The following is a 23294-nucleotide window of genomic DNA, read 5'->3' on the forward strand; positions in this document are numbered from 1 at the left end:
ATGAACAGCTTGCTCTATCTACAGTGTGTTCTAGGCTAGCTAAGGCTACATAGTAAGACCCTCTTTTAAAAAAAACTAAGGATTGAGGCAAGAAAATTTTGGATTTACTAGAAAGAGACTAACAATCTGCCTTTTACAGCTCTATCGCAGCTTACTGCTGAAAGCCAGCTTTTAGTAGCTAGGCGTAGTGATGCGTGCCTTTAATCCCAGCATTGGGAGGCAGATGGATCTCTGAGTTTAAGACCAGCTTTGAGTTCCAGGATAGCCAGTTACATAGTGAGACCCTATCTTGAAAAGCTCATTTGTGTAGGGAGCTAGTTCTACGTCAGTGAGATATGAGAACATTGCCTGCCCGTGTGAAGTGCCCACTTACTTTCCTGCAGCTAGAGCATCAACTGACACACAGTTTAAGATTGAAAAGCAAGTACACCACTTAAGACAAAGCTCTTTAATGGCACCAAAGTATCTCACATTGCATAACTGTCGGAAACATCCAGAAGAGCTAGGTCCCTTATCTCCTCCAGAAGCGTGTACAGACTTCTTCCCTTTGTCTGGCGGTATTCTTGATGCTCTTCCTCAATCACCTTGCCTTTGACTTCCTGTGCAAGCTGCGCTTCCTCCACAGATCGGGTTACTTCCTTCACCAGCTCACTCTTCAGCAGGAGGGAGCTCTGATGACAGAGTTCTGTGTTTGGCATCATGTATGGTTTGTTGCTTACTATTTCAAGCCTGATCATATCAGAGTGGCAACGCGAGGCCTGGACAGAAATCCTTACCTGGCACAGAGAAATACAAGTTACTACATCATGTCCTTTTTTTCCTTCACTGAAAGCAACATTGAACGTACACAGAGACTTACCGTCACATGGTCAAACAGATGAAATGTAACCGACTGCCCTCCAGCTGTGGTAGAGATGATCTTGTTTTGAGATCTTTGTAGGGATCCTGGCTTCCATTCAGAACTGCCCTCTGGGCCACAGGAGATCACTAAGCCATCTTTATTCTTCAGATAAGCAGCACCTTTAATCCCAAACCTCATGACAGGGTGAAAACAGATAATGTAGTCTGAGTTTGCAGACCTTACTATACTTAGCCACTTTTCCTGTGGTTTACCCCAGAACATTTTTTACAAAAACAGGTAAGAAACACTACTTTGCTAGCTAAGGAAAGTCCCAAGGCTGACAGGGATGGGCACCTATATGTATGCACTCCCAATGCTCCCTTTATTTCCTGACTGCATATCATACTATGTACATACAGTCATTTTATGAAGTATATATGTAGTAGCATTGTAGCTGTGAGTATATAGAGCTTATTTGAGAAGGTCTCACTGCGTAGCCCTGGCTGGCCTCAAACTCAAGAGATCTGGTTGTGTTTGCCTCTTGAGTGCTAGAATTAGAGGTGTGTGCCACCATGACAAGCTGAGAGCCTCCTTTTGAGACAATGTCTCATTCAGCACAGTCTGGCATCAGAGTCATTACAGCTAAGGATGACCTTGAACTTCCGAGCATCTTGGTTTCTAGGCAAGTGTCATCACACCTGGTCTTATGGGATGATGGGGATCAAATCCAGCACTCCAGATGTGTTAGCGCAAGCAATCCATCCACCATTAAGCTATCCACCCCAGTCTAAATAAATACTTTAGTGAGTTATATATAATGAACATTTGTGTTCAACACTGGTATTGTTTAACTATGGTTTCTTAACCACTGCATGAGAAGTAACATACCTCGGTATAAATACAAGTACACCATTTGTTCTAATGGAATAAATAATTCCATCCGCTACGCAGCGCTCCTCAGTCTCCGGGTCTCTGTCTTTAAAGTACATGCACTGGAAGAGCTCGGTGGACTGCTTCTGAGAACGCTGTGCCGCCTGTAAGAGTGCAACCGAAAGCACGACAACTCATTCCACAGAAACAGCTTTTAAAGAGGCAGGACTCAAGTGTGTGGTGGTGGTGCCTGCATGTAATCCCAGTACTTGGGAAGCTGAGATAGGAGGATCAACATTAGTTTACAGCTACCCAGGGGAAGCCGTTGTCGTCTCCTCCTCCTCCTCCCCCTCCTCTTCTTCCTCCTCTTCTTCTTCTATTTTTTTTTTTAAGAATTATTGATTCATTTTATGTATGTGAGTACACTAGCTGTCTTCAGACACACCAGAAGAGGACATCAGATCTCATTACCGATGGTTGTGAGCCACCATGTGGTTGCTGGGATTTGAACTCAGGACCCGTGGAAGAGCAGTTAGTGCTCTTAACCACTGAGCCATCTCTCCAGCCCCAATCTCTTGGATCACCTAAATGAAAGAAGACACAGAGCAACTGGCCTCAAAACCAAACAAACAAAAGAGTAGCAAATGAGACGAGAAGGAAGGCTCAGTGGCAAAGCACACTCCATGCGAACCTTATCACCTGAGTTAACTCCCAGACTCTAAGGAAAGGCTGGACATGGGGGTACACATCTGTAATCCCAGTGCTCCCAGCATAAGGTGGGAGGTAAAGACAGGAGAATTGGCCAGAAGCTCACAGCTGTAGTGGCCAGCTGTCCTGGAGTGCACAGTGCAGCAGCAGAAACAAGACCAGCTCTAAAACTAAAACAAGGTGGAAGGCAAGAGCCAACTCTTGAAAGTTATTCTGATAGCCACATGTGCCATTACACTGCTCTGTCTCTGTCTCTGTCTCTGTCTCTGTCTCTCTCTCTCTCTCTCTCTCTCTCTCTCTCTCTCACACACACACACACACACACACACACACACACACACACACACACACACACAGAGTGGTTAAGGGCATTTATTGCCAAACCTGACAGCCTGAGTTCCATACTGGGATGAAGATGGTTGAAGATTACCAACTCCCACAAATATCCTTTGACTTTCCCTTGAGTACATATAATCAACATACACATGTATATGCAATTTAAGAATTTTTAAAGATATGAAAATTACTATTATTGAATACTCACTATTAAATATGAGGCAATGCTAACTTTTTGTTGTTGTTTTTCTTGAGACAGGGTGTCACTATTATATAGCCCTGGCTGTCCTGGAACTCACTATGTAAATCATGCTGGCCTCAAACTCGCAGAGATCTGCCTGTTTCTGCCCACCAAGTACTGGGATTAAAGGCATCTGCCACCATGCCTGGCATCCATCCATCCATCCATCCATCCATCCATCCATCCATCCATCCATCCATCCATCTATCTATCTATCTATCTATCTATCTATCTATCTATCTATCTATCTATCTTCTTGCTAATATAGACCAGGCTAGTCTCACTTTAAACTTGTGTGTCTCAGCCTTCTAAACGTTGGGGTTACACCATATCCAGCTGCTTGAACCTCTCTCTACCTTTTAGGAAAGATCTCTAATTCATTGTCAAGCTTCTAATGCTAAGCCTGGATTAGTGCACAGAGAGGCTACTTGGAGGTTCGCTTGAGTTTTCTTAGTGGAAAATATGGTGAAATCTCCTCTAAAAACACAAAGCTGCCAGGATGGTGGTTAAGAAAGGACACCTTTAATCCCAGTACTTGGGAGGCAGAGGCTGGTGGATTTGGGAGACAGAGGCAAGCAGATCTTTGAGGCAGAGGCCAGACTGGACTACGTACGTAATGAGACCCTGTCTCAAAAACAAATGCCAACAACAAAAAAATTCCCCAAATTCATGTTACCTCTGAGCACTGGTTATAGTAATTATGGAGTTTGCAAAAATAAATGGTACTCCATTCTTTGGTGCAGTGAAGCTGATAACTCTTATGGGATGATGGGTAAGAGTCTAAAATTCCTTCTTACCCGGTTTCTGTTGTTGATGTGTCTGCATAATTCCTCAAGATTTTTGTTGCTGAACAAATTTTCTTTAATTTCTACTTTCTTGTCTTTTGAAATGGCTGCCATTAATAATCGATGTACTACAATATCTGAATATCTTCTTATTGGAGAAGTAAAGTGGGTATATTTATCCAATGCAAGACCTTCAAAAGGAAAGCAAAACATCAGTATAGAGAACAAATAGCGCTTTGGAAAAGAATGCTCAAGGTCGAGCCCCACGTAGGCCGATGCCGTCAGTCACCGTAATGATGGAACTCCTCCTCTGCACAGGATCCCGTAGAGAAGTAGAGTGCGTTTGACATGGCCTGGGTGGCCATGGAGCGCAGCAGCTTGTTTACCAGGGGGTCACTGGGGTCATTTGCACTATCCAGAGAGTCAGCCAGGGTTTTATTGGACCTAACAAGAAACAGAGAAGCCTCAGTGAGTCCCCAGAGGTCATTTATAAGAGACACTTTCCACTCCTGGGGCTTAAATATCCTCAAATGCCATCAGTTAAAAGTTATTTATTTTCAGTGTGTGTGTGTGTGTGTGTGTGTGTGTGTGTGTGTGTGTGTGTGTGTGTGTGTGTTTGTGTGTGTGTGTGTATGTATGTCTTTGTAGGTCCTGGGAATCAAGCCTGGGTCTCCTGCAAAAGCAGTAAAGTCATTTTTGAGCCATTTATCCAGCCCCTGGAATTCACATTTCTTACGTAGTATAGAATAATGTTCCATTAATACATGGCTAAGTCAATGCTTGATTGACTGAAATAGCTGGTCAGGCTTTTGTGGACTTATTCTTTTTTTGTTGTTTGGTTTTGGATTCAGTGTTTCTCAGTGTAGCCCTGGCTGTCTCGGAACTCTGTAAACCAGGTTGGCCTTGAACTCAGATCAGCCTGCCTCTGCCTCCCAAGTGCTAGAATCAAAGGTATGTGCTACCTGCCTGGCCAGTTTCATTCTTAATACACTCAACTGTAAGCATCATATACAGCCCAAAGAATGGGTTTTTTGTTTTTTATTTATCAAGAATCATTTAGCCAGAGTGAGTTTTAAAAAATAAAGCAATGGGTATGGTGGCCATTCCTATTCTCCATGAACTCCAGAGGCTAAGCCAGGAAACATGGTGGAACCCAATCTCAGAGAACAAACAAAACAATAACAAAAAGCAGACCTAAATTTGACATGCACAGGTAAACCTAAGTTCTCCCCCCTTTTAAGTGTAGCCCTGGCTGTCCTGGAACTCACTCTGTAGACCAGTCTGGCCTCGAACTCAGAGATCTGTCTGCCTCCTGAGTGCTACCTCTGTCCAGCTTTACTTTTGCTTGTTAAAGAGCAAGAGAGGGTCGGTCCCAGCTCCAAAAAAGAACCAAAAAAAAAAAAAAAAAAAAAAAAAAAAAAAAAGAGCAAGAGAGGGGTTGGGGCTTTAGCTCAGTGGTAGAGTGCTTGCCTAGGAAGCGCAAGGCCCTGGGTTGGTCCCCAGCTCCAAAAAAAAAAAAAAAAAAAAAAAAAAAAAAAAAAAAGAGCAAGAGAGATTTATTTACTTTGAAAATAAAATTTAAACCTTTAGGAACATATTGGCATATTAAAAACAAAACTAGGAACATAATAGCAGCTGGCTGTGAAAGAAGGGAGAAGACAGGGTAAGGTCAATGGTGGACACACAGGCAGCCTGGGAAATGACCACAGAGAGGAGGTTCTAGACATAATGGCCTTGGCTGGAAATCCTGACCTTGCCTGGCCAACGGGTAACTTATGAGCAAGCTACTTAACCCTGTTAGACTAAAGTTCCCAACAGTAAACTGAACGCTCAGGACTCTATCTCAGCATTCTGAGGAGTAACCAGGAGGACGTCTGAAAGTCCTTGGTCAATGTGACCAGCATGCAGTCAACTCAACCAATCATTGCAGACTCTGTTGCTTGAAGACAGACGCTAAAAAAAAAAAAAAAAAAAAAAACCATTGCTAACCTGACCAAAGGTATTTGAATTAGGACCTTGTGCTTGGCAACATCATAGTTTTTAAATCCTCCAAGCAGCCCAGCCTCAGCCTGGTGATCCAGCTGCGTCAGGCTCTGATGCACCAATGTGCCTGGCTACAGGTCACATTTTAGGAACAACCATAAGATAAATAAACACACGGCACTCTCTGCCATGCCTCTGCCCTCTCAGAGGCGATTACCGTGTGTCTATGAAGAAGCCTTTTGCTTTTGCACATTCCCGGAGCTCTGAGAAAAACTCCTGGTGTGGAGGAGGGTGTTGGCGCAGCAGCGCCTGGTGGGGGAAGCTCTCCCAGATCTTCTTGGCCACCCAGTGGTTGGCCAGGATCATGCATTCAGCCACCGTCTCATGAACCTCCAGGGGCTGCTTGGGGATGAGGTCATGAATGTTCTTCTTGTCATCCAGCTGGACTCGAACCTCCACACCTTCCAGCTCCAAGGCGCCGCAGCGGTCTCGCTTTGCTCGGATGTGGCGAGCTATGTCGGTCAACTTCCCAATTGCCCATACTAACTCCTCCAGTTTGGCCTGTCGGTTCTGCTCCTCCAAGGTTTTGAATTCTGGAATATCATCAACAATGCTGAAGTTTCCATCCAGAAGTTCCTGGGCCGCCTCATAGAACAGTTTGTAAGCTGATCGGATAATGGTTCTGCCGTACCACACCTTCTTAATTTCATAAGAGGTTTTATCTAATTCCCACATGACTGACACAGCATACCTATAAAACGAGGGGCATCAACAGAATGATTAGTCCATTCTTCACAAAGTTATAATTTATTTACTTTGTGTACATTTACATGTATGTTGCACATGTGAGTATCGTGACAAATGTGGAGGTCAGGGGCCATTTTGGGAGAGCCAGTTCTCTCCTTCCACCATGTCAGTCCTGAAGATCAAACTCAGACATAGCACAGGTGTCTTTTCCCACTAAGCCATCTTCATTATTAATCTTTATTTAATATACATAGGTATTTTGCCTGTGTGTATGTCTGAATACCAGGTGTGTGTCTGCTGCTCAAGGAGGCCAGAAGAGGGTGTCAGATCCCCTGGAACTGGAATTACAGGCAGCTGTGAGGTACTGTGCAGACGCTGGGAATCAGCCTGAGTTGTTGGAGTTCCCTGGAAGAGTGGCCAATGCTCCTAACTGTTGAGCCATGTCTCCAGTCTATTTCCATTCTATTTTAGAAGCAAGCAGAACTTGATTTTGAATTAAATTTGAAAGAAATGACCTTGCTACAGACTTTTGGTGCAATTTTTTTAATCATTCCATTACACACACAACCTATCCGCCTGTCTGTCTTGTTTGTCTTGCCCATCTGTCTGTCTGTATCCACACATTCACACAAATATTTTAATGTTAAAAAAAAGTCAGGCTGGGTGTGGTGGCACACACCTTAACTCCAGCATTTGGGAGGTGAAGACAGGCTGACATTTGTGATGCCGAGGCCAGTCTGGTCCGTTTAGGGAGTTCCAGGCCAGCCAGGGCTACATAGCATTCACTATGTAACCTGTGTCAACAACAAAGTCAAAATGGGTTCTGTTAAACCCAGAACAACTCTGCAGTGAGTTCCCACACAACATGAAAAACCTTACGGCTCTCTATTTTAATTAGGAAAACTTAGCACTGACTGAGTCAAATCTGTTTAGTGCCAGGAATGGAAGAAAGCCTTTAAATCCTGCAAGATGACAGGCAGCTCAGTATCAATCTTGGTGATAGGTTAATTAACAAAAAGCTCATTTAGCAAAGAGCCACTCTGCCACCGAGACATTTTATTAAAGAAAAAAACCCTATATATTTATAACATACATTTTAGAGGGGCTGATTTTCCTAGTATAAAAAGAGTTTTTACAATCAGCAGTGACTCACAAACACAAATGAGAACAATAAGGACTGTGAGGCGGCTCACAGGAGAGGACACAGGACACCCTTTAACCATAGCGCTCAGCTGTGCAGAGCAGAAAAGCAGAAGTTTAAATCAAGACACTACGTGTCTAAGCTGATGTACATGAGAGGACAGCATAGTGCACCGGCAGGCTGTGGGAACGAACTCTTCACTCACTGCTGTAGGGACAGATTGCTGCAACCTCTGTGAGTGCAATCTAACTGTGTGGATCTAAACACAGAGACAGAGAGACAGAGACAGAGACAGAGAGAAAGACAGAGAGACAGAGAGAGAGAGAGGGAAAGAAAGACAGAGACAGAGAGAGAGGGAAAGAAAGAGAGGGAAAGAAAGACAGAGACAGAGAGAGGGAAAGAAAGAGAGGGAAAGAAAGACAGACAGAGAGAGAGGGAAAGAAAGAGAGGGAAAGAAAGACAGAGACAGAGACAGAGAGAGAGAGAGAGAGAGAGAGAGAGAGAACCAGTGCTGGTGAGTCTCCTGTCTCAGTGATAAGCATACTGACTGCTCTTCCAGAGGACCTGGGTTCAGTTCCCAGAACCCACATGGTGGCTCACAACTGTCTGAAAGTTCAGTTCCAAGGGATCTGATACTCTCTCTGGCCTCTGCAGGCACTAGATACACTTCTATGGTACTTATGCAGGCAAAACACTCAAGGCACATAACACAAAATAAATCTTTTTAAAAAGGAACAGAGGGGTTGTGGCTAGAGCTCAGTTGCTAAAATGCTTTACTTAGCTCGCACTGAGCCCTGGACTGGTCCCGGCACCATATAAAGCAGGCACATTGGTGCGCAGGCAGAGGCAGGAGGATCTGAAGTTAAGGTAATCCTTGGCTTCCAGTTGTTAGAGAACAGGATACCTGACACCATGTCTAAAAAAAAAAATCTAAGTGCTGAATAACATAGATATTTTGGGTTAGAAACAGAAGCAGTTTGCTCAGGAAGGCCAGCACCCCTACAATGGGAGTCTCCCATTTATATCAACTGTATGCTAGTATTTTTATAAAAAAAATAAAAATTGCATACATCCATATTTGTGTGTATTAGAAATAGAAAAAAAATATTCAGTACCCAGGAAAAAATAGGAAGGTGGCTTTGATCTCTTGGAGCTTCCTAGTGTTGGAGTGGTTGACTTACGTGCTCACTAATAAACAGAAACTCCCTACGCCCAGGGGCCTTCTGAAGAGCAGTATCCACTGGAGAGCTTACTACGTTCTCCTCAGCCTGTGGATGGCTTCAGAAAGCTAACATCAGAGCAGAGAGAAAGGAGGAGGCTGGAAATAAAGCTCCCTGAAAGCATATCTGGGAGGGAAGAAGTCAGAGGGGAGGGCGCTCCCAAGGCAGTGGGAGGGGTGTGGCGTGGAGGGGAGAGCACACTGAAGGCAGACAGCTCTGAAGGTGAAATCAGACTCACCGGTCAACGCCTCCCAGGAGGGAGCAGAGGTCTGCGCTGAGGATGGAAGGCAGCATGTCGTAGCGGCGGTCCGCTAGGTAGTAAGTGGTGGCCCTGGAATGACACATGACGTAACTGACCTTCAGCAGCCAGAGGAACTGCTGACAGCGTGGGCTGTAGGAGGTAAACAGCCGAGAGCACAGTTGGATTCCCCTGGGGCTACTGCTCTTCATAAAGCGGAGCCTCTGCGTAATGAAATGGCTCCCGTGTGCCCACTTGACCAAGTCACACTGCTTTGGCTGAATATTCCTCCACTGATGTAGAAAGTAAAAGTGACATGAATCTTGGCTGTACGAGAAAAAAGGTAGCATAATGATCTAGATCTATACAAAATACTGTATTACATGTGAAAATTTACTCATTTTAACTTTGGAGGAAACAAACGATGGGTAAAAGGTTAAGAAAGGACGCAAACTAATCAAGGTACTATTTTCCTGAAGGTGGGGACTTCAGGAAAGCCCAGAAGAGATTTTCAGAGCTGCACAAATGAGAGATCGGGAGCATCTGAAACTAACACAGATACAAACTCTCAGCGCCAATAATGCCTTCCAATAGGGTTACCTCGTTCTAGCTTCAACATCAATGTAAGAGTTGGGGGCCACAAAGTGGGTGACATCAGCTATGTGGACCCCGAGCTCCAGGTTGCCGTTATTCAAGGTTCTGACTGAGAGCGCGTCATCCACATCCTCACAACCTTTAGGGTCGATGCTGAACACGAGGTGGGTGCTCCTCAGGTCCCTCCGCTCCTGCTCTTCTTTGGGACTCACTCTCCAAGGGTTTTCTGCTGTGTTCACTGGCATCTCACACATCTGCATCACAGACAAATATTCAGAAACACACAAGGTTCTGTAAAAACCCATTCTCTTCAGAGGGGCTGGAGAGATGGCTCAGTGGTTAAGAGCAATGACTACTCTTCCAGAGGACCCAGGTTCAATTTTCAACAGCCACATGGTGGCCCAAAACTGTGTGTAACCCTAGTCCCTGGGGTTCCTATATCTTCTTCTGGCCTCTTCAGACAGCAGGCATTCATGAAGACACCATCTATCTTGTTTCTTAAGACAGAGTCGTACACTAGCCTGGAATGCTCCAGTGATGCCAGACTGGATGGCCATCAAACCCTTAGTTTCTCTTTCTGTCTCCTTTCCCAGATAGGACTATTACGAGTGTGTGTCACTGTTCCCAGATCTGTAAGTGGGTTCTGGTTGGAACTCAGATCCTCATGATTGCATTAGTAGGTGTTCATTAGGTGCCCTTACCAGGCACTCTTCCCAGCCTCAGCATTGCTAGGAAATGTCCTTGATTCTGTAGCCCGTCAGCTGGGGCCTCGAAGGTGCAGGCACTGGGCTGTTTCCTGTGGGAAGAACAGGAGTCAGCAGTCCTGTTTCCATGTGAGGAAACAGGTCCTGTGCACTTCCTGTTTCCATGTGAGCCAGGGGGCCAACACAAGAAGGAATCCTGTTTCCATGTAAAACAGATAACACTGATGCATCCTGTTTCCATGTGAGCCGAGAGTCGAGCTTTTAACTCAAGTCAAGCCCTGGGGAGAAAAAAAATCTACACAATCCCCCCAAATAAACGTTATTTCTTAAAGATAATTTAAACAAGACTAATCTGGGACATTTTCCCTCTATGATTGCCTATTTAAACTATCAATCTGAAGCTAAGTAGGCTACAGGGGAGAGAACTGTAGGCCTGGGAAGTCTAGTTCCTACCTCATTTTAGTCTAACATTTTCACTAAGACGTGCTAAGCAAGCCAACAAATAATTTTCAGAAACTAATGTTAAACATAAAAATTTAATTATGTAAAATATTCTAAATTTAATAATGTAAAATAGTTTACAATCTTTTCTTATTGTGACTCCTGTTCTGTCAGAAGCTATAATGAAAATAGGAACACCCAAGCGCTCTTGATGGTAATTCACATTGGGCAGCATATTTCTGGAAAACTATCTGCCAATACAGAACAAACCTATTTAAATTTTTTATGCCCTTTGGCTTAGTAATTTAACTTTAAGGGTGACATTCCAAGTGGATGATCAAAAAGAATAAAAAAAGCAACATTGATTTAAAAAAATGTTTCAAGTAACATTTTTTTTCTTAATACTGAAAAATTAAACACTACTAATGTCCAAAAATTGAGAAATGTTTAAGCAAACTAGGGTGGATTAATTTCAGTAATTTGTCTTAACTACTAAATCTAAGTAGGCTATGTCAATACATAGAAGCCATTTTAAATGGAAAGGGCGGATGGGACACGACCGCTACGACCCCGAGAGAGCAATAAAGGAGATTTACGGGGCTGAGAACGACCTCCGTGATGGAGTCACTGGTGTTTTATGTTCACTGAACTGTGTTCTCTGTAAAGGTTCAGAGACCATCTCATGATGAGCCTGACTTTTTGACCCATCCACCTCTAGTTGGGGCAGAGCTTGGCTGGGTCTGTAGAGAAGACATGCAGGATGGGTGTGATGGTGCACGCCTTTGATCCCGCAGAGGCAAGCGGATCTCTGTGACTTCCAGACCAGCCAGGGCTACATAACAATATAAAACACTGAGGAAGGAGAAGGGGGAGGAGGAGGCGGCAGAGGAGGAGGAGGTGGAGTAGGAGGGGGAGGAGGAAGAGGAGGAAGGTGAAGAGGAAGAGGGGAGGAGGGGAAGAGGAAGAGGGGAGGAGGGGGAGGAGGGGGAGGAGGAGGAGGAAGAGGAGGAGGAGAAGGAGGAGGGGGAGGAAGAGGAGGAGGAGAGGGAGGAGGAGGAGAGGGAGGAGGAGGGGGGAGGAGGAGGAGGAAGATGAGGGGAAGAGGGGGGAGAGGAAGAGGGAAGGGCTGATAATGGATGCCTAGGGCTAGGGGTGGGAACTGACTTCAAGTCCATGACATGTCATTTTAAGCACAACTGGAAAATAAAAATATAAAAATTTGGGAGCTGTGAGGCTGTAAGAAGCTCAAGTCTATACTTGGAATTGATTTTTTTTTTTCCGGAGCTGGGGACCGAACCCAGGGCCTTGCGCTTGCTAGGCAAGCGCTCTACCACTGAGCTAAATCCCCAACCCTTGGAATTGATTTTAATTTAGTCGGTGTGTTGGTGCACAGTATGGCATCTTTTCAGGGATGGGGAGAAACCTCAGTGAGTACAGGTTCCCCACACAAACACAAGGACCCCAGTTTGCTCCCACATGAAAAGCTGGGAGCATGGGACACCTGTAATCCCGGGGCTGAGGAGTGAATCTGGAGGATCTGTGACGTTGCCCCCAGCCTTACTGATTTAGTGAGTTGTACATTCAATGAGAGATTCTGTCTCAAAACATGAGGTGGAGCGGCTGGAGAGATAGCTCAGTAGTTAAGGGCATTCGATTTCCTGAGGACACAAGTTTGATTTCCAGCACCCATGTGAGCTTACAATGGCCAGATCCAGGGGATCCAACATCCTGTTCTGTCTACCCATGTGGATATGCACACTAGACATATACATACATACAAAAATAAAAATAAAGTAAGGTAGAAAGTGATTAAAGATGATGTAGCTATTGACCTCTGGCCTCCATATTGCATGCACAATTACACATTCTCTCTTCTCTCTCTCTCTCTCTCTCTCTCTCTCTCTCTCTCTCTCTCTCACACACACACACACACACACACACACACACGATTTTTCTTTCTTCAAGATGAAACAGCAACAGAAGCAGGAAGAAATACATGTCTATGTCTCTGGACCAAAGATGTCAGGGAAATCTGACCTGGGCTTCCGAGAAGGGGACGACATTAATACTGTTCTCTACCAGGATGGTCGCAATCTCCCCTTCCAGATCACCGATTCTGCCTAAGACGCGCACAAAGTGTCCATTTGGATACACCGATGTTGTCTCCCAGGAATCAATGCGCACAACCACCCTGAAATCCTGTACAGAGGGGAAAAATACAATGTGAACCAAAGCTGGAGTTAAGCGGCCCAATCTGAAGTATCAAACTAACCAGATGCGCAGTGCAGAGCACGCATGGGCCGACATGGCTTATTTTGCTCTCTGGCTGTCGTCCTTGCCACTTTGGATGGCCTGCTGGTATGCACACCATTGGCTGATGTTTGAAAGGAGGCATTACCTCTCTCCTTCAAACAGCTGACTGGGACAGAGTTTAGTCTGCTAAAGAAAATCAACTGTAACACATTTTTGTTAACACTTGAAACGCAAAAGGTACAACCAAATAATGTAGGATCCTAATTAACTTTTAAAACAAGTCTTGAGAGCTGGATCTCTGTGCTTATAAGCATCTCTCCCAGAGGACCCGCACCGGACAGCTCATGATCTCCCAGAACTGCAGTGCCAGGAGACCTGACACCCACTGCTGACTTGTGCACATTCCCACACACATTTACAATTAAAAATAACATAAATCTCAATAAATAAATAAAATGACAGTCTCAATTTCTAGTGTGGGAATTACTTTCTAATCCCTTTTTAGTCTTAGGCTGTTCGTTGGCAGGAAAGACAATATCAGTGCAAAGTGGACCTCTCCACTGTCCAGCAACCCAGACGTCCTGGAAATGCAAAGTGCATTTAGGGTCCTAAATGGCCTCTGAGAGTCCACAGGGTAAGGGTTGGGGACATTCTACTCTAGTGTCTCATTTACAAACTGCAAAGCGGTCGGCAAATTAAGTCAGCATTGCCTCTATCCTCTGCCCCAAGGAAAAGTTAATTTCTGTCTTTCTTGTTTATGACTTCTCTCTGGCGCTCCAGTCCTATACAGATAATCGATCTGTGAAGTTACAGTATATCATCCCCGCAGGACGCTCGGGTCATATTTCTGTATCTTTCCCTGGAAGGAAGCTTGTTAGTGTTGGCAAACTGTGTGCATTCAAAGTTTCTGAGTTGGACAGCTGGATAATGTATGTCCTACACAGCTCTTTCTAGGACAATTTCTCCATGGCCTTCATTTATTAACCATGGACTACTTAATAGATGGTTCTTATATATTTAGAATGTTTAAAAACAGTATCTCAGAGTGCCAGATACCATCAATAATTTATTTCCTCTTATGCAAAGGAAATAAAAATGTTTCCCATTGCTGCTCCAAAGCCAGCAGAGGCAGAGGCAGAGGCAGAACAGAAGTGTGGGGGCACCTACCTGGAGGGCCTCTGCTTGCTGGGTGCTGATGCGGATTTTGGGGATTCTGTAATCCCACGGCGTAACTAGGATCTTCTGAGCATTTTTGCCCTGAGACTGGACCTCTTCTTTGGATGGAAATGTCACCACATAATCTCGCCAGTTCTTTTGAAGGATGCCTACCACTCGACCTTGAGGGAGACAAAACATGCCAAGGCACTAATGGTTAGTCGTCTCCTCTCTTGGCTGTGAGAGTGGAGGGCAAGGAAGTGAACGAGAAACGTGCAGCTCCTGCTCTCGAGCACACGGCTCGAGGTGTTTGAGGACCTGCTTTCTTAGCGCTTTAAATCTATTTTTTTAAAGGTGAATAATTAAAAAAAACATTGTCAGCAGGGTGTAGTAGTTTATACCTCTAATTACAGCACTAGGGAGGCAGAGGCAGGAGAATCTCTGTGAGTTCAAGGCTAGCCTGGTCTACCAAGAGAGTTCCAGGACAGCCTGGGCTACATAGAGAGACCCTGTCTCAAACAAAACAATAACAGAACACTATCAGCATTGCTTTTTTTCTGCATCCCAACATGATATTTAGAACGCTCCCATCGGCCCTTCTGACATCACGTCCTCGAACTCAGGCCTTGGCATGCTGGGAAAAGTCAATGGTTTCCATCCTGACTTGGTTATTTCCTGTTTGTCTTGTTTTGAGTGTGGGTCTCACCATGTAAATGTGGCTGTCTTGGAACCCATTATGTACACCTGACTGGCCTCAAACTTCACAGAGATCTGCCCCCTCTGCTTCTCAAATGCTAGAATTAAAGGCACATGCCGCCACACCCAACTCTGTTCAATGGCATATGCCGCCACACCCAGCTCTGTTCAATGGTTTTTTGAGACAAGGTTAGCCTCTGTCTCCTTAGTTCTGAGATAGAAGCACAGTCACAAGGCCTAGCCTTTCACTTGCCTGTCCTTTGTTTCTCTGTGTCGCCCTGGCTGTCCTGGAACTCACTCAGTAGATAATAAGGTGGGACTGAGACTCAGATCTGCCTGCCTCTACCTCCCAGCCCTGGGATTAAAGGTGTGCATATCCATGTCTGGCTTTTGACTTGTCTTTAACCCTACTCTAGCCCCAGTGAGCACCAGACATGCCCAGACACTCACACCCACAGGCAAAACACACCTATACATAAAAGATTATTTTTTAAAAACACAGTGTGAGGGGCTGGAGAGATGACTGCTTTTCCAGAGGTCCTGAGTTCAATTCCCAGCAACCACATGGTGGCTCACAACCATCTGTAATGGGATCTGATGCCCTCTTCTGGTGTGTCTGAAGACAGCTACAGTGTACTTACATATAATAAATAAATAATAAATCTTTAAAAAAAAGAATACATAATGATTGACTCAAGAATACATAATGAGGGACTGGAGAGATGGCTCAGCGGTTAAGAGCACTGACTGCTCTTCCAGAGGTCCTGAGTTCGAATCCCAGCAACCACATGGTGGCTCACAACCATCTGTAATGAGATCTGATGCCCCCTTCTGGTGTCTGAAGACAGCGATAGGATGCTCATATACATTAAATAAATAAATCTAAAAAAAAAACCAGTGTGAGAAAATACTGGATTTAGCCGTTCAACAATGTATACCTATATCAGAACATCACATTATACACGATGAATATACACAATTTTCATTAAACCAACACAAAACCAGGGCAGAGTTGTACTTGGGTTGGGCTCACCTGTGGGCATGGGCTCGCTCGGGGACTCCCCCGAGGCCTTGTCTTCACTGTCATTCTCACACAGGGCAGCAGTTCTTCCTTTCCACTCGCTTTTGGGGAGCAGCTCCACCACCACCACATCTCCGTGGATGGAGCGGTTCCGAGCCTTTGAGCCATGGATAAGGATGTCGCTGACCAAGCCTGTGTGTAGCACAGAGAAGCTGGGAGTCAATGGCTGCCTCAGCAGGAGCAGCCTCACCAGGAGGCATTTCAAATGGACCCCGTGTCAAGTCTGATCATTCTTCTGAGGCTTCCTTCTTCCAGGGGCTGGAAGAGGTGCAGTGGGCAAAGTGTCTGCCATACAAGGAACAGGAATGAGTTTGGATCCTAGAAGCCAGGGCGGATGCCGGGTGCATGTCTGCAACTCATGCACTTGGTAGACTGGAGAGAGGGGATCTTGGGAGCTCACGGGCCAGTCAGTCCAGCCAAAGGAGCAAGCCTCACATTCTGTGAGAGACTGTCCCAAAAATAAGGTGGAAAGAGGTTGGGAAGATGGCTCAGCATGCCTTGTAAGCATGATAAATGAGTCCTGAACTCCAGCATCCACATAAAAGCCAGGGACATATAAACATGCAATACACTGCAACACATGCGCGCGCACACACACACACACATACACACACACCCACCCACCCACACACACACACACATAAATGGTGAGTGTACCTGTATACCCTGCATACACCCCCCCGTCTCTCTCTCTCTCTCTCTCTCTCTCTCTCTCTCTCTCTCTCTCTCTCTCTCTCTCTCTCTGTGTCTCTCTCGTGTAATCTTGGTTGTGAATGTGACTGCTTTTGAAATCATTTATACATAAGCAGTGAGATGCTCCTATAAGGGATTTCCTTGATCAGATTATTAGATTATGTGAAGCAGAAAGACCCTCCCCAAATATGGGTGGCACCTTCTGGTGGGAGTCAGATAAAACGATGAGGACTTGTTTCTGCCTGCGGCCTTCACCCTCAATTGGAAGTCCAACTGCCCTGTTGCTGCAGCACCCTTCCCTGATATTAGAGCTAACTTCTCCAGGCCTCCAGTGTAGACTGAAGACCAGCAGCTCTCCAGGAATCCTCCAGGCTTCAGAACCGGGTCAGGACTGCTGAGACAGCCAGCTCATGGATGGAGCAGCTACGGTTCTCAGGTTCTCCATTGAGAGTCAGCTGCTGTTGGACTACCATGTGCGTAAGCCAACCTAGTAAGTCTCTGTTTAATATGTATGTGCATTCTATTAGTTCTGTTCCTTTAGAACACACACACACACACACACACACACACACACACACACACACACACACACACACTCTTTTCTCTCCTGCCCAAAACAAACTTCCCTCTAAAAGGGAAGTCAAACAGCTTCTTTCTTCTTTGCTTACTTTCTGTGTAGACTACAATGGCCTCAGAGCTGTGATCCTACTGCCCCAGTTTACTGAGCCCTGGGGTTATAGGTGCCACCGTGCTTGGCTTAAATTTCTTGTGTTCTGCCAGGTTGGGAGTGAACTGAGACTGCTCCCATGCCATAGGACTGGATAATGTGCTTATACCAGGCACCGTTCCCTTGTTTTTAAGTGACTACATTTGTGGACAGTCTCAGGTGAGCATATCACATTTAGTGACCACTCTTCACTTCTGTTATCTTGCTTTGACTCCTTCCCGGTTCCATTGTTTCCTGCGTGTACCTGAGCCTACACTGGAATTTGCTCAACCCTTTCAGGGCCCTGCATAGCCAAAGGAGTGGTCAGCATATGGATGAACTACACACACAGGATTTGAACCGGCGGAGGGGCGGACGAACAGTTGCCATGGGAGCCATTACGACTTGGTCTCCTCCAACCCATTTTCACCATCAAGGTTTCCTCTCCCTTTTACATTTCATTTTAGTTCCCTCGTTCTGTCTGAGACGTGTTTGCAGTTGAGCACACAGAGGCAGTCTAGGAATGCTTATATCACAGCCTGGGCTGCAAACTCAACTACAACAGTTAGCAGTGGGGCCTTAGACAACATGCTTCCTCTCCTTGTACAGTACACTCCAACAAACCCAAAATTAGGACTGCAGCTGCCTGAGGGACTAGTTTAAAATCCACAGCACAGTAAGAGTAAAACTATGGAGGATGACAACCTCGTGAGAACACAAGAGAGGATCTGGGACAAGGGCTGTGAGGACCACCTCTGTCTGCGGATGCACACTGTCATACATGCACTGTATGACATGCACACTGTATGACATGCTCACTGTATGACATGCACACTGTATGACATGCACACTGTACTGTATGACATGCACACTGTATGACATGCACACTGTATGACATGCTCACTGTATGACATGCACACTGTATGACATGCACACTGTATGACATGCACACTGTATGACATGCACACTGACATGCACACTGTATGACATGCACACTGTATGACATGCACACTGTATGACATGCACACTGTATGACATGCTCACACTGCACATGACATGCTCACTGTATGACATGCACACTGTATGACATGCACACTGTATGACATGCACACTGTATGACATGCACACTGTATGACATGCACACTGTATGACATGCACACTGTATGACATGCACACTGTATGACATGACATGCTCACTGTATGACATGCACACTGTATGACATGCTCACTGTATGACATGCACACTGTATGACATGCACACTGTATGACATGCTCACTGTATGACATGCACACTGTATGACATGCATGCACTGTATGACATGCTCACTGTATGACATGCTCACTGTATGACATGCACACTGTAATACATGCTCACTGTATGACATGCACACTGTATGACATGCTCACTGTACGACATGCACACTGTAATACATGCTCACTGTATGACATGCACACTGTAATACATGCTCACTGTATGACATGCACACTGTATGACATGCTCACTGTATGACATGCTCACTGTATGACATGCACACTGTATGACATGCTGCACACACTGTATGACATGCTCACTGTACGACATGCACACTGTAATACATGCTCACTGTATGACATGCACACTGTAATACATGCTCACTGTATGACATGCACACTGTATGACATGCTCACTGTATGACATGCTCACTGACATGCACATGACATGCTCACTGTATGACATGCACACTGTATGACATGCACACTGTATGTACATGCACACTGTATGACATGCACACTGTATGACATGCACACTGTATGACATGCACACTGTATGACATGCTCACTGTACGACATGCACACTGTATGACATGCACACTGTAATACATGCTCACTGTATGACATGCACACTGTAATACATGCTCATGCTCACTGTATGACATGCACACTGTATGACATGCACACTGTAGTACATGTACACTGTATGACATGCACACTGTATGATATGCACACTGTGTGAACTGTACTACTCACACTGTAATACATGCACACTGTAATACATGCTCACTGTATGACATGCACACTGTAATACATGCTCACTGTATGACATGCACACTTTATGACATGCTCACTGTATGACATGCTCACTGTATGACATGCACACTGTAATACATGCTCACTGTATGACATGCACACTGTATGACATGCTCACTGTATGACATGCTCACTGTAAGACATGCTCACTGTATGACATGCTCACTGTAAGACATGCTCACTGTATGACATGCTCACTGTATGCTCACACTGTATTACATGCACACTCTATGACATGCACACTGTATGACATGCTCACTGTATGACATGCACACTGTATGACATGCACACTGTGCACACTGTATGACATGCACACTGTATGACATGCTGCACTGTACGACATGCACACTGTAATACATGCTCACTGTATGACATGCACACTGTAATACATGCTCACTTAGTGATCTGAATCTTCTTATTTACTTGAGACAGAGTCTCTCTGTAGCCTTAGCTGTCCTGGAACTCTCTTTGTAGACCAGACTTATCGTAAATTCACTGAGATCCTGCCTCTGCCTACCAAAGCTGGGATTAAAGGTGTGTGCCACTATTCCCAGCTTAATTTTAGAGAATTAAAAAATAAAGTCAGAAACGGTAGACAAATAACGTAAGCAAAGCCTGGGGTTCAATTCCTAGTACTGATGCCCAGTCCCAAATAAACATAGGGGGAACCCTGAGCCCCAGTGTACACAGGGCTGCGTGACAATCCGTGCTTTCTTCACCGTTTACTGTCAGGACTAAAAAGTCAGAACAGAAATATGTGGCTGGTACCGAACCTGAGTCCTTGCTGCTGGCTCCTTGTAGGCGGACAAAAGCCTCTATTTGAGCTCTGTGCTTGTTGACATTCAGAATTCCCTAAAAGCATAAGCAGAAACCAATGTAAACAGAGTTCCTCCTTGACACAGTTTTTAAAAAGTTATGAGATGATCATATGCGTAGCAGACTGACTCCCATCTTAGCCACTGTGGTTCCTTTTCTTGAGAATACACTGCTGGCCTCTCTGCAACTACATCAGCAGGGCCGAGCATGCTTGCTACTGAGCCTTGGACTTCACTCAGCACGGTGCACTCAAGCTTTGGCCACCATGACAGACTCCTGAGTTGCCTATTAGAAATGTGAAATCCTCAGCAGAGTAGCTCTGAACCTTGATTGTGGTGGATACACAATACCACACATAGTCACACAAGTATATAGGAAATGAATGTGGGTAAAACTGTCAAGGCTGAGGAGTTACTGTATCAGAGTCCTTCCCTCAACCCCAGTAGCCCCTAGGTTCTCTGTCCTGGGGAATCACAAAGAGGGGCAGGGAAGTGGCAAAGGAATAAAGTTAGATTCACAAATATGATGATGTTGCTTTCGCCTCCACACCCTCACGCAAAAGCCTGTCTTTCCCAGTGGCGGGAGGCTACCGGTTTATTTGTGTGACACTTGGGCAGCTTAGAACCAGACTGTTAAGGATTGTAGAGACATGGCTACCAAACAGCCTTAAGCTGGGCAGCTCTGCTTCCTCAAGCCTGTCCTGTGGCCAGGCATTGGACTTACAGCCCTGGGGTGGAAGGCAAGCTGAGAAGAGAAAAGATAAGCTGCTTGTTACCGATGCCCGCCCTTCACTGCCACCGTTACCTGGATGTAGCGTCCAGATTTGATGCCGGCTTCCAGCACTTCCAGGGGAAGGTGCTCCGGGTACTCTTTCCCATGGGTTTCCTGACTCTCGCTCTCCCTTTCCCGGCGAGACTGAATGATGGAATCACACAGCTCATGGGCAGCCTTTAAATCTGGCCAGAAGTTGTCCAGGTAATTCTGTGTTTAGTAATGGAGAGAGACACCATCAGATGCTGACTCTTCATCCCAGCACTATTTCAAAACCAAGAGGGTAAGAACACTGGCATGAAGACCTGAGTTCAAACCCCAGCACCAACATAAAAAGTGCGGCTTGGTCTGTGCTGAGCAGTGAGGACTTAGAGACAGGAGAATTGCTGGGGTTTGTTGGCCAATAGCCTAGCTTCAGGGTAAGTAAATTATGTCAAGGGAATAAATAAGGAATAGATAAAGCAAGGCATCCAGTGTTCTCCTCTGGTCTCTGTGTATGCACCTGTACATACAGATGAACACACACACACACACACACACACACACACCAGGGCAATCTGTTTTTCCACGTATCTCACTACTGAATGTGATGTCTAAAAGGGCATACAGGAAAATCTCCTATTCTGCATTTTTACCTTCTTACATGTAATTTCAACTCAATTCAAGGCTAAGATACATCCTCTCTTCTCAAAGTATGAAGGAGAGAACACATCCTTCTGTGGAGGCCAGCATTTCTCCTGTTAATGGCGCATCCTCCTAAAGGTTCTGTGCACACTACCGTGAGCATGGCGACTCTGCTCCTGTCACTTAGCACCACATTTTTGTTAGGAAACAACCTCTTCATGAAGAATTTATCATCTTGGTTCTTTGTATCTAATTTCAAGTCCCCAAAGGAAACTCTGTGTCCCTGCTCATCTGTGCTTGCCAGTGTCTTTCTCTTCCTGCTGTCATTCACCTCTGTGGGGCCCTGGGTCACACAGCTTGCTCAAGAACTGCTCTACAAAATAAAACTGTCCTATACTACTGGACTACAAAGAAAAGTAATTCTCGAAAAAGTAGAAAAATGTAATTTTAGTCAACTGTCCTCTGTGGGAACAAGACATGATATATTGCAACAGAAAAACCAAGTGACACTGTCATTAATATCTGGCGCCCCTGGAATTCTCTGGCACTCCAGAACACATTTTTATAGCACAGTCAAGAAAATTCTATTGGCAAGCCTTTAGCAATTCATGCACACGGGAACCCTTATGGAATCTACAATTCAAAATCAAGCTGGATGTTCATAAACTGACAGGCATAATGGAGGCTGTGTCTTGGTTTTTGCATTAGAAAATGCAATCAGCCAGTAGATTTGATTGGCCAACTGGACAGACAGGCGAGACTGGCCATCTGCAGAGAGATTGACAGGCAGCCTGATCTCTTGAAAGGTTCTTAAGACATAGGAAGAAGGTATTGCTGTGATAGCCTGAAGCAACTGCCACTGATAAAATGATGTGCTGTGACCCGATAGCCTTCATATAAAAGATGCCACATCTTAATTCCTTCCAGTGCTCATGCACTATCCCAGTGTGGAAGAGCAAGGGAAGCTGACCTCAAGACTGGGTTGAGAGGCTAGGGAAGTGGCTCAGTTGGTAGGATTCCTGTCTGCAATGTGTGACGCCACGGGAAGAGCAGAAGTCCAGGTTCATCCTTACCAACACAGGGAGGTCTGCCTGGTAAACGCTGCCTTGGCGGAAAAGCAGATTTTATGTATATGTATGTGTATGTGTATGTGTATGTATATACGTATATGTATGTGTATGTGTATGTGTATATGTATACGTATATGTACAAGCAGGGAGGGAAAGAAAGAGAGACGGAGGGAGATTAGATTTAAAACACTTGGCCTTTGTGTGTGCTGGATTAGCAGTTATATATCTCTAGCAGACAGAAATCTGAGAGGCAGTTCGACAAGTGGCTAAAAGCTTCAGAGCCTGATTCTAGACCCCAATTTCAGCTGTGCCATTTAGCAGTGGATGCCTGTGGGAAGGTGACTTAGTTTCTCTGTGTTTCATTGATCTTACTAGTAATGGAATACTGACTTGCCTTGATGAGTTGTTCCAAGAATTGAAGGAAATAACACACTTATTTATATTACTATTAAGTAACATATTTACCCTTGCCATGGAAACATGTTGGGTATTGTTAATGGAGAAGAAACAAAT

The 23294-nt window shown here is 45.1% G+C and overlaps 1 protein-coding gene across 2 annotated transcripts in view; it reads right to left on the bottom strand.

Annotated features, from left to right (window-relative positions):
- Positions 1-433: 433 nt before the first annotated feature.
- Positions 434-23294, bottom strand: part of Dis3l (DIS3 like exosome 3'-5' exoribonuclease) — a 37614-nt gene continuing 14753 nt past the window's right edge. Inside the window, exons 5-17 of one of the 2 annotated variants that reach the window (XM_032909933.1) lie at positions 21121-21297; positions 20274-20352; positions 15987-16166; positions 14270-14439; positions 12887-13048; positions 9711-9958; positions 9111-9203; positions 5982-6515; positions 4071-4225; positions 3794-3972; positions 1730-1875; positions 860-1034; positions 434-776 (exon numbers count right to left, since the gene is read on the bottom strand). In XM_032909933.1, coding sequence (XP_032765824.1) covers positions 468-776; positions 860-1034; positions 1730-1875; positions 3794-3972; positions 4071-4225; positions 5982-6515; positions 9111-9203; positions 9711-9958; positions 12887-13048; positions 14270-14439; positions 15987-16166; positions 20274-20352; positions 21121-21297 — 2607 coding nt within the window. In that variant the 3' untranslated portion in view covers positions 434-467. Of the gene's footprint in view, positions 777-859; positions 1035-1729; positions 1876-3793; positions 3973-4070; positions 4226-5981; positions 6516-9110; positions 9204-9710; positions 9959-12886; positions 13049-14269; positions 14440-15986; positions 16167-20273; positions 20353-21120; positions 21298-23294 lie in introns of those variants that run through there. The other variant, XM_032909934.1, reaches the window with a different exon arrangement.

This window comes from Rattus rattus, chromosome 8, assembly GCF_011064425.1.
Source record: "Rattus rattus isolate New Zealand chromosome 8, Rrattus_CSIRO_v1, whole genome shotgun sequence".
NCBI lineage: Eukaryota > Metazoa > Chordata > Mammalia > Rodentia > Muridae > Rattus > Rattus rattus.